Genomic DNA, 13,112 nt, shown 5'->3' with positions numbered 1-13,112 from the left:
TCACGATTTCCTTAATTGAGGATTGCTGCTCACAAGGAAGCTATAAAACCAAGAGTTACAAATGGTGAAGTTGAAATCATCCCTTTATAAGTTGTACGGACGCCATCAGGAGTTGGTTGACCGTTATGGAATATCCGTTTCACAGATGATAGTGGATATGTTCCTAATGTTATAACTACAACCCCGTCCCCTTTTGTGACCTACCGCTGAATTGGACTTGTTACCGGGTTTGTATTAACATGAGCAACACGACGGGTGCCACATGTGGAGCTTGATCTGCTTTCCCTTGCGGAGCACCTGAGATCACCACCAGTTTTTGGTAGAGTTCGTGCTACTAAGTCTTTAGTTTTTTATGTTGTTTTCTGTGTACTATTGTTTGTCTGTTTGTCTTTTTCTTGTTTAGCCATGACGTTGTCAGTTTATTTTCGATTTATGAGTTTGAATGTCCCTCTGGTATCTTTCGCCCCTCTTTTACCAAGTGATCCTTTTGTTGCTCCAAGTTCCTTGTGAGTATACATAACAAACCCTGTATTAAAAAACGCTAAAAAAAGACAGCATGGAAACAAAGCTTTTAATTTAATGATTAGATCGCTTTTTCATATATGCAACTCATCAACAATCGTTTTATTTTTCAATTACTTAGTAACTTGTAGTTTTTTCTACCTCCTTCTGTCTGTCAGACTTTGGGGAGCAATTCCCCTCTTCCCTGTATGTTGTTCATTTTAATAGAGAAGATATTTAGGCGAATATGTGTCAAACAAACAAGTTGGTTTAAGAAACGATTGAGGTTTCAAAATGGTTAAATAAATTTCAAAGCTTCATGTTATAAATAAATTGAGAACAACAATTCCGTGAATGATATAACCAATTTTGAATCCAGCTAAAGGTTTTGAACAATCTTTTCGAACTGTCGCACACAGAAAAACAAATATTTCAAGAAATGTCATCATTTCACACAACAATGTCATAAGCTTGGAATTCCTAACAAGTTTAAATAAGCTAAATAGCTTCACGTATAATGAACTTTTTCTGTAATCAAAGTGATTTGTCTACTGGAGAATTTTTCAGTTTTGTCTCTTCATTGAATTCTGCTTATGCAAGTTGTGTTTTATTTTTCACATTTATATGGGTAAAGCCAAATGAAAAGTACTGTATATAGTTTAAACATTAAATGATGTATTACTTGAACCTTGCATATTAATAATTCAAAATACAAAATGATGAAGAAAACATTGTTTCTCAAGTTTGATCGTCGTTTCAAAAGTAGGTATCTGCCTAATGTGTTTCCAATCCGCTAAGATTATGTCAGTATGTTCAGGTAAGTGTTCATTTTTTGTTTCAATTATGTAGTTTGCCTACACTAATTGATTTGCTAATGCAAATTAGTGATATCTGTTTAGTTTATTTAATCAATAAATCTGTTGTTTTTTATTGAAAACTATGCATATAGACTTCAACGAATAACATCGTTTTAAATGAGCCTAAATGTAACCGTTTCAGAATCAAGTAATGTAAGTTAAAGCGGCTCGATCAAAACTTGTATAGATGATATATGTTGGCAAGATTACTATTCATTGTTTACTTGAAATACATTTGAGTCATCGTTTATAGATGATTGTAATCTTTAAACAGCAACCAAGTCATTTAAATTTTCAAATAAGTCACATGGCTAATTGCTACACATGTTTTACGCGTTTTGCAAATTAAATCCTTACATAAATTATTTTCCCCTTTTAATACATTTTTTAAAATCCATTTTGCCTTTTAAAAAAACCCTACTAGACAACGAAAATCTTGAAACAGCAAGTTTAATCAGCAAGACACGACTGTCATCGTTGTTTGCTTCGATGTATGAGTTAATGCAACTCAATGAAGATTTTGTATATATATATACGTGTATAAACAAGTCTAAATTGCAAACAACGTTCAAACGTATGATTGCGTTGGATAAAAACCGCAATTTTTATACGTGTGCATACAAAACAAATTTCTTGTTAGAGGGGTCTAAATACAGCACAAACAACATTTTCCAAAAAAACAAAAAAGTGAAAAAGTATATTTTAACAAAACGCATTTGACTAACAGGTCGAACAACAAATGTTCTTAAACCCTGCCGACTGCCATTGGCGATAGCCAATTAAACGGATCACCAATGTAATAAATGGATCTTAATTATAAATTTAATACTAAACAGAAAACAATAAACTTGCGGAAAAGATGGAATACCGCATACAAAAGGTGCAAAGGTTTTTGTACACAATATCCGGATTTCGACAGTTAATGTCTCTTCAAAACGGTATTTGGAAAGCCATACAATTTACCTCAATTTAGTGTATATATATACACACTAATGGACAGAAACAATGTTAAAATTGTTTATAGCAGATATTCTAGTTATTGGTGAACAACAGCTAAAATGAAGTCATAAAATATCCATAGATCTTTCACAATTTGAATAGGATTCCATTCTTGATCTTGAAGCACCATATTATAAGTCAATCCTTATATCTGTCTTCCTTGTACCCTTTGACATTTCTATTTTATCATTTGTACAATTAATAATTTAAAAGAAAGTGACCATTTTATTGAAATATATGTAATATTCAGCTGAATGTTAAGTAACCAAACAAACCTTTTTATTTCAGAATAAACAGAATCAGATTTAACAGGATCGATCTATTTGATTTTAATTGACAAAATATATTTATCGTGTTTTGTTATTGACGTCTTCAAACCCATCCATGTAGATGCAAATCCAAAGATGTCACGCCCTCTGAAATTTTTGCTTTAACAAACAAATATTTAGAAATTGGAAATCTGGTTGACATAATCATCCACTGTATCCACTGAAGATAATTTATTATACGCCACTGCATGAAGCTGAATAATGCTCACTGCACGTTTGGTGGCAAATGTGACCAGCCTTGAGATTTTCAGGCTTATCATGCTTATGGAGGTAACAGGGTCTATATGAGTGTTTTGCAACATTCTACAAAATAACAAAATTATGGTCATTTTTGTAAGCTGCGATTTATTAAAACAAATAATTTATTTCAGTTTTTCACATGTATGTTTATGTATTATAGTTGCTATGTCATATCGGTTTTTTATTCTTTTTTTTTTTTGGGGGGGGGGGGGGGGGGGGGGGGGGTTGTCGTTTTCTAATTATTCAAATTGTAATTGGATCTTTAATAATTAAATAACCGAAGCATTTTAATTCGGTTGCCATAGCAACAATGCACTGGAATCTGCAATAAAATTCATGGTGACTTAAACATTTTCTTTCTTTGAATGTGTTAGGAAAACAACTTCAATACTGAGAAGATGAATACCAAGATATATAATATACCCTTAAGGAGTTTTGTAGTCTTTGATGTTTTTTCTAATGTTCATCTATTATCTTATTGAGAGTACATATTATACATAAATCTGGACAAAGTGAGTAAATCAAAGATCTGTTAATGCAGAGTAAAATGTAAAATCAAACAGCATTATCAAGAATATTAGGGCATGTAGGTGAAATGTATGCCGTAAAACTTTCAACAACCCATACATCTTGTTTATGAAGTTTTAAGACAGTCATAGATAAAAACAATATAGGACTAAATATGGGATGAGACACTATTAGGGTCCTAATGGGCAGGTATATCTTGAATGATTTACATTTACCGGTATTTGTCCATAAATATGTCCATATTTTCCCTTACAATGTTATACAATGAGATTTCCTCCAAAAAATAAACTTGGTGTTTCTTCTGCAATCTGTTTCGGGAAAATTATAATTTTTCGGTACTTTACATTCATGAATAATATATCGTAGTGGTAACATACTTTTAACCATTTTGTATATTCGAAAACGTATTAATGATTCAAGAGAAAGTGATTCATGCAATCAAATCTAAAGATACATTTTGTGAATTAAGAACGCGATTATAAACGGGATTTTAACCAAAATCATTATTTTATTCGTAAAACACATGTAAACGATCTTACTTTACATCGACGTTTTCTCATTATGACGTTTAACGCCATAAGCCTAGAAATGTCATGATGGGTCACAAATATGTCATATATATTCATGACGAGATGCAAAAGTGGGTCGACCTGAAACAAATGTTTACAATTTTCTATTACCACTTAAATAAGATTAAACGCTGGCTTTTGGCAAACATTATACCTTACTAGAATACAGTTGAAACATTAAAATCCTTAAGTAAGCTATTACATCGGTTTGATTTCTTCACGATAGACGAAAGCACAAAAAATAAAACAGAATGAATTAACAGACAATAACGACCACTATAGGTAAAATAAATATGTACATGCATTCATCTTGCAGCAAAAATTCCCCGGTTTCGAATATGTTTGGATTTGCACGCTAATACTGTCTAAAAGTGGACCAGATAATCACCAAAGGCATTGTATTTCTTTAAACCTTGAGAAATATGGTATTTCGATGGTTTTTTTTTTGTTTGGATATGAAAAATGACATGGCCATTTTTTTTATGTTAGTTGTATTTTTGTTTATTTTTGTTAAATATTGTTGAATAAATGTCAAGACAAATAATCAGTCAAATTTCAAATTTCAATTTGTTTATATTATTTTTACGTAGGAAGGAAACAAAACAAAATATGTTGTAGTATATTCATTGTGCACATTGAGTATGCAATACTAAAATTTGTTGATCTAATAATTAAATTAATTCATTGAATTGTAAATACATTTATCTGTGTAGTGGGTTTTACATGTACAGTCCGTTATTTGTTGATTGTCATTTAACCTTTACATGACCGTATATTAAAACATACACATAAACATGCATTAAAGCCCCTCGTGTATTTTGATCATATATAAACACGTGTTTCCTGTAAATTTGCATTCCACGACAAAATTTTTGAGAGACTTTACAAAACACCCTCATTCCTTTTAATAAACAAAATTATTGCTGTTTTAGATTAATTTTCCAATTGCATGGTGAACAAGTCCACATGTATTGCATGTATCATTTAGATTGGCATGTGTCATCAATAATGTCAGAAATGTCAAATTCATCGGCAAATGCAATGAAAACCGAAAACCTAAGGAGTTTGTAAAATAAATCTACAAAAATATGTCTATCGTATAGGGCATTCAGTTCAATATTGAAATTGCGTTGGATGCCAACATCAACACGATTCAATTGGCAATGATTTATCCAAATATAGATAGATATCCGGCTAATAATTATACAAAATTAAAAAAAAAACTGTTCAATAAAAGAAAGGCAATTTACAATATACATGTTGTATTGAGTACCGTTTATATCACTATTCATCAACATTATAAGGTACGTACATTTCTTGTTTCAGATCAATTTGTTTTTCACAAGGAAGTTATCATAGAAAGTCTTTTGAAATACTTAATCATGTATGGATAGGGGTATAATAACTTCATGGTTTCATTGAAATTAAGTTTTGCTGATATATTGTCTCCTACTAATTGTAAAGCAGTACCTAGACAATAATAAAATGTTAATTAAGTCAATCTTTCCGCTACCATGAAATATTCTTCAGTGATTGTCAATTGAAGGTTTCGGAGTGAATTTCTGCATTCTCGTCTATTGTTCAGATGATAATGACAAAGAAACGACAAACAATGTGCGTACACTACAGGTGGTGTTTTAAAAACACCCCCTTCTATTAGCAGTTCCGCAGGAATTAATGAAGACATTTTAAAATTAACATTATCTGCCAGTATGAATTTTAACGAACGCACAACGTCTTGCCCTTGTTCCAAATGCCACTTGACTAGACGACGTTGCCTGAATGAAATTTCTGTGAGAAGGAAAAATTTGTCCGGTGTACACATCGATAATGCATGCGAAATAATTATAAGAGCTCTCTTATATTGGTTTGCATTATAAAAAAAACGAAGCCACCAACAACCATCCAGAGGCAATATAATGGTTGATGTTCATTAGTAGATAGCTCAGACAAGTGTTATATTGTTTATAATGATTCTTATTACTGATTGCACTGCTTAGGCATATGGACTTGCAGCACACGATTGAAATGAAGAATGCATGAATGTATTTCAATTTTTTGGAGAAACAAGATATTATGTTATAAATAGCTCTACCGAAGTTATTTTGTGTACCGTTCACAACAGTAGCAAGTGCAAATATTTTTGACTTTAACAATTTGTTAATATCTTCATAATATAAGAAATTGTGATCATTTGGAATGTTGCATGACAAAACCGAAACATGTGATATTTGATTAGAGAATAAAATGCATCGCCATCCATAGCTATATAGCACACGAAGTGTATCATTTAAATTATCTCTATATAGTCCTTCTATCTTATTCTTAAACAAATCATTTTCTGGAATGAAATAATGCGGACACACTGAATATTCCACACAATATATCAGCCGACGGAAACATCTCATAAAACAAGGTATCAAATTGTCAGGTGTCCATACAGAGGGTTGTTTCTCCTCTGATATCCAATAAAGTATTGTTTTCAGGTGATAAGAACACAATACATTTTTAATTCTCTTGTCAGCATTTATAACATCTTTTAAAAGAATTTTCATGAGTGCATAACACGTAAATTGCGCGTGACTAAACGTATAAATAAGAAATTTTTCTGCAACTGAGAATGAGATTCGCCATTCCAATTCCTCGTGTTCTGACCCTTTAGCACCAATTGGTACAAAAAGCACCCCGTGATTGATGATCATCTGCTTTGTGTTTTCATTCGGCCAGGAATTATTTGACCTCATAATCCATTTTGATGCGGGTTGGATCCACGATTTACTATGCAGGCAATAAGCATAATCAGAATAACCTTCTTTGTCGGACACGCACGGTCCATGCTCAACAGGACATCTGTCGGTTAAACAAAGTTGTTTGAACAAAGCATTTGACAAATAAAAGTCCTTTCTAAATTTTTCACAATTTTTTAGCATGGTTGGATCTTGACTCCTTATAAGATGTAACATTGCAAAACCTGCTTTTGTATCTTCTGTCGTAAGCACAAAATACGTTTGTATAGGATTGAAAACAATTGATTTTATCTTATCGTGAACCTCGATGATTGTCAATACATACATAATATCTATATCACTACCACGCATTTGCAATCCTTCACCAAAACTACCACTGGTAATGTGCACCGTAGTTACTTGATAAATTATCACCAACTGTATTCATTAATCGTATTATTTTACATGATTGTCTGTTCCGACTATGTTTTTGCACAGATAATAGTAAAGGGATAATGACACATCTGAAATCATAAATTTTCAACATCATCAAATTTGATAATCAAGAGATATATTTGTAAGAAACATGAATAACAGGTTTAATTGCTGCTCTCTCTGTAAACGAATGATGCATATTGTTACTCCAAGATACTTTTTGGAAAGAAAAAAAAAACATTACGAAAAAGGTTATGTGTATAGACATTATGAAAATAGATCGGTAAAATGACAATGCATTACTAATAAGTTATTAAACCAGCGATATCATTTGAAAAATAAATTATAAAATTCGTTAATAAATACAAATAGTTTGTTTTATTTATTACCTACATGAAGTTATTTTCTTTCAGAACGATAGGTCATTCTTTTGAAGAATCAACCCGGACGATATCAAGTTTCAATGAAATATTCTTCAAGGCATAAAATAATGACCTGTATAAGCTCATTATTTTCCTGGTTAAAATGCAATTCGTTTGATAGCTATCGTGTGTTGTTTCCAATTGAGGGTTTACTTTCTAATTTTCATATTTGGTAGGTTTAAGGCACAAACAGTCCTTTATGTTTTTTATTACACTGAAACACCAAAAATAGTTGTTGGCGCACATTTTTACTTCCGAATCAAATAATGTGAAGTTTGTTAATTTATCAATACTATAAGGGAACATTATGTGAGGTGAATTTCATAATGTAAACATTTTCATACCACTTTAAATCAAGTCAGATTGAACACATTATGTGTAGGATTTTGAAAATCTTATTTAAGGCGAAGTGTACGTAATCAACTACTACACAGATTTTTTAAAAATTTTACATGTGGATTCTGCTTGTACAAATACATCAGAAAATAAAATAAAAAAAGGGGGTAACCGTTTTCGTTTTTCAGATACAAGATGTTGCAATTAACAGCATGATACGCCAAAAATACAAAGGATATACAGGGAAAATCATAAAAATCGGCTGATATTTTTACTTTATCAAGATTTTCTAATTCGTTGGTCCACAGAATTTTTTTAAAAATCGAAATGTGATTCAAAAATGAACGATGAATCCATTGGTGCAAAGAAAGTCCTTAGCAACCGTGCTAGTTTTCAGGCTATATCGTCTGGAAGTTTCATTTTTAGCGGAAAAAATAAAAAAAATTTCGGCGACGTTATTGATGTCTACTGTAACGTTGTCATAAATTCTACTCTTTAACGCTATTATATCGTACAGTGTCGTAACAAAAATCGTGTGTGAAACCCATTTTCCTAATTTTTGCAAATGCTCAAGCGTAATCGAATTGATAAGGAAATAAACTGACTAATTTTTAAGGATATTTCCGCTGCCAAAAAAAATTAGAATTGGCAAATAAATATACTGCAAGTGAAATAAAGTTACTTTATAGATTCCATCTTTTCTAAATAAGACAGGGTTCTACATCTTTTTGGCAATGTTTGTATTGTTCTAATAATTATGAATCAAATATCGAGTTTGAAATTGTCCCGGTTAGCACAGCGTTGACAGAATGATTCGATAGATAGAAAATAAAAGGATAGGGAGTAAATGTACATGGGACAAAATCGCACACAATGTATAGAAAAAATAAAAGAATTATCAATGAACAGGGCTTTTATTCCGGTTCTTCATCTTGACAGTTGATGTAGGGTCTTCAACAATAAACGAATCATTCATACCATACAAAAAGGCCAAGACGGCCCCTAGCGTCGACTTATGCGGTATTATTGATAAAAATAAACCACAGTTCACCTTCTTGCTCCCCAGCCGCCTCTGAGTGCCAACTTGTGCGATGCTTGTGTACGACGGTTCTCCAGTCGAAAGCACCAGAGATACAAGAAAAGTGCAGTAATTTTGAAAGACATCGATCGCCACTAAAATATGTTTTGAAGTTACACATGTCGGGAGCGGTCAATGAATTAAATTATTTATAATTACGGGCGAGGTTTTTCAACTATTTATCATACATTGCCCAAAAAAAGACCAATATATTCGAAACAACAAATGATAGACAATACATATAAAACTAAACAACAAATGATAGACAACACGGGACACATCGAAATATATGTAAGAAAACCTAAAAAAAATATTTATATATTAAGAAAATCGGTTATAATATTGAGGTCGCGTATAGAAGTCTTTTTTTAAATCTTATTTCTGGATGTTCGTACATGAAAGAAGTAAATATAATTTTCTGCATCTTTTAATCCTCACCATTTCCGGTGCTATTGAGGTATTGCGTACAAAACCCATTATTTTTGTCAGGTTCACACACGTGCACGTGACAAAACTCTGCAATTTTATTTTAAAAGTTCCTGTCTCAATCGCTTTCCCTTTTTCTTTAACTACACGACAAAGCATGATGTAATGTTTGATGGAGTTTCAGTAACAAAGGAAATAATTTCTTGTCCCTTTTTGTTAAATATCAACATGTACGACTCCCAAAAAAAAAAGAAAACTGCATCTGAATATTATCTTGAGAATTTGTATGGCTGTAATAAGGTCAAAAGAAGAACCCGCATATGATTTTCAGCCAAATAAAACAGATCGGAGTTTTTTTTATATAACTTCCTGTAGCACAGATCATTCCCAGTGTTATGCCTTAACATTGTGTATATTGTAATGCAGCTATAGCATTGTATAGTGTAATTCTAAAGCTTTGTGTATAGTGATATGCTATAAATGTACTGATGTATAATGCTATAAATTTACGGATGTGATGCATGTACAAGGGCGATGTTATGAGAATGTATCAGTATGATGCTAAAAATTGTACCTAGTGTAATGCAAGGTGATTGTTCATAATGTAATGCTATACGAGTTTAACTTGTGTATAGTGCCATTCATGTTTTTTTTTATCATATAAAGATTAGGAGATGTGGTATGATTGCAAAAGAGACAACTATCGGTAGATCAGATGTTTTTTTTTTCTGTGAGTCCGTTCTGGTCATGGTTCAAATTTTCTTTTGTTTTAAAAATACTTTACCAAATATCATTCAATATACAACAAATACCTAAAACTTGAAATTTAAAGACTGAACTATCGACAAATTTAGTGTCGTAAAGTATATTAAACATTGATGGAAATTTTTTCAAGAAAGTAAGGCCCGTGAGCCCTATTACTTAAAAGTTACCCCTATATAAACAAAATGAAATACCCCAAACTTCGTTAATTTCAATGTATTATGACGGGAAAATAAGGTCCGTGATCCCAAGTTTTTATATTGAAATTTGAAATTACATTGACTGAAAAGTCTTTTACAGAAGTTTACGAATAATCTATCGTCGAACATTTAGACACCCCAGCTACCTTACTGAATGAAGTGGATGTAAGTAATTATTAGATAGGCAACCATTCAGCCTTCAACAATAAGAAAAATCCTTACCGTATAGTCTGTTATAAAAGGCCCCGACATCGCCCTTCCCACTTCTTCCCCTACCTTATACTCTTATACTCTATTCTATCATAATCTTCAATTGAGACTTGAGAAGAAAAATTGTACTTCAAAATTGTATTCACTTCTTCTGAATGATACCTTAAAGCACAACAAAAGAATACAAATTTTGCAATCCCTTGCAAATTAGAATTTGATAAAGTAAAAACAACATGTTCTATTTTTATCATACATGCGTAGTTTCAGTTTCAACCATGGTTCTAAATTTAGATTCTACTTTCCCTAAAAATTGCGGACGGAATAGAAGACACCTGTTTATTTTCTGCACATAATCATTGAGAACTGAGATTTGGATGACATAGATTTTACTTATTCCAAGATAAATGTGATAGTGCTCAATTCTAAGTTTCTGTGTAATGTTTTGTGGATGGAATCTGATTGTCTTTTTTGGCTATGTTCTTCGACTTATAAATGTTACAAGGACTTATAAATGTTGCACTATAGTGCCGTAGTGGTCGATAACCCTTTGTATCTATTATACTTTTAACATAAATGAAATCATCCTAAAATTTTCAATTTGCATAAAAAACGGGACATGCCAACGTCTTTCTAGTTCAACACACAAATTCACATGCAATATAATTATTCGTTACCTACAATTTTACGCTACACTGTGAATTTCATTTAAGACTATTGTTTTTCAAAAAATATTGTGGGGTAAATTTTAGTTTGATTTTAACGATTTTGATACGACAAGATACGGTTTATTTGTTTATTTATTTATAATTTTGTTGTTTAGGCGTTTTTACTTTCTGTTTAAATAAACACTGAGTCGTATTGTGTACATGTTCCTGCCTGTCTAAAACAAAAACAGTGGCAATAGAGTCAGACTAACTCACAAGAGGATACTGTAAATTCAGAAATTATTGCGATGTTCTTATTATTGCGAAAAATGCGACAGGGTTATAATCGCAAAAAATTAAACTCGCATTTTGAAATTTTTTATATGAATTAAACAGGAAATTTCTCAATATTCCAAAAATTAAAATCGCATTTAAGTCTAAAATGACAAAGTCGCTATAATAAATTCACGCAATAATTTCTGAATTTACAGTACTCATATTTCTGATTGAAGATGTTGGAGTCATTCTGATAATTTCTTTGAAGTTTTGAGATGGCACAGGAATACTTGTTTTGATTCATGATAGACCACACGAAGTCATTTGTCTTTCATGTGCCCATTTTTCCTTTCTTTGAGTAGGGGAGATAACTCGCGTAACTAACGACGCACGTTGATTATCCCAAATTCCGCTAGAGGCGTGCAATTACGTATACTTCGCCTTAATCACATTGTTTTGGAATTCATACGAACGATTATGGTTTGTGTTTAAAATAGATTTTTGGATATTTTCATTTAATTCATTGATACATTAAATTGACTAAGACAGTATTCCTCTATCAAGTTATGAATACTTTTGGATTATTTGTTCTAAAGTGTTTTTTATGATGTTATAATTTATAATTAGTGACGTATTAGCTTTATAATTTTTTCGAACAATTTATCATGTATATTAAACTTTTATCCTTCCGCGCTTCTTACAAATTCGGTTAAAGCTTTTACACCACAATAGAATTGTTAAAAGTAGGAGTACATTTTTAGATAAAGCTATCAAAAATGCGAGAATCATCACTTATATTTTGTGAAAGGCTGCATGAGTTTAATGCTATTAAGATTTAAAATGCTAGTTTTGCTTTTTATTGTTTTCAAAAACTATACTGCCTCAATGATCGTAATAATACATATATCCTGCACGATTCTGAACCTACGGTATTGCACTATTTATCGATAACATTTACGAAATGAATATTAAAACTTAACAATGTAAACAGGTTAAATAAGACCCTCCCTGGTGGTTCACCACCTTTTTTTCCTGACCTTTTACAAAGCATTAACATAATGTGCATCATTTTATGTATACAGAAACACTTTTAAGCTTCAAGATAAAATCGTTGAAAGGTCTCTGAACTTTCGAAAAGGAAATCAGATTCACAATTGCAACTTCCATTTATATTGATTTTCTGACCGTTGAATTGATATTATAACCGGTTCTACGTACTATATTTCCTTTTACAAATTGATTAGACAACTGGGAACATTTTTTATTGTCTAGGTACACTCGGATAACATTTAACAAAGAGATTTATATTTCTTGGAATTGTTTTGTCATAGGAGATTTGTTTTGTTTTCAGTTCTGTTTCTAAAGCGGAAATCATCTAGGTAATTTAAGTAGAAACTTTTTTTTATCATTTTAGTACGACTAAAATTTCTCCGAAATTGACCACATTTTTATCGAAAATGCATCACCACAAGATTTTCTATTCTGAATAAAGCTTTAAACAACAATTCAGGTGTGTGAAAACACGGATTGTCATGAGCCGATTATTTATTTTGTTGCTTACACCATAAGTTAAT

General features: G+C 31.6%; 1 protein-coding gene across 1 annotated transcript; it reads right to left on the bottom strand.

Annotated features, from left to right (window-relative positions):
• Window positions 1-5,283: 5,283 nt before the first annotated feature.
• Window positions 5,284-7,154, bottom strand: LOC127716218 (cyclic GMP-AMP synthase-like; the record flags this gene model as incomplete). Its single annotated transcript, XM_052222331.1, has 1 exon — window positions 5,284-7,154. A coding segment is annotated over one exon (1,257 nt), but the record flags the coding sequence as incomplete, so codon positions are not given.
• Window positions 7,155-13,112: the final 5,958 nt, after the last annotated feature.

Source organism: Mytilus californianus, unplaced genomic scaffold, assembly GCF_021869535.1.
Source record: "Mytilus californianus isolate M0D057914Y unplaced genomic scaffold, xbMytCali1.0.p SCAF_9, whole genome shotgun sequence".
Classification (NCBI taxonomy): domain Eukaryota; kingdom Metazoa; phylum Mollusca; class Bivalvia; order Mytilida; family Mytilidae; genus Mytilus; species Mytilus californianus.
This window is presented reverse-complemented; position numbering and strand designations above follow the sequence as displayed.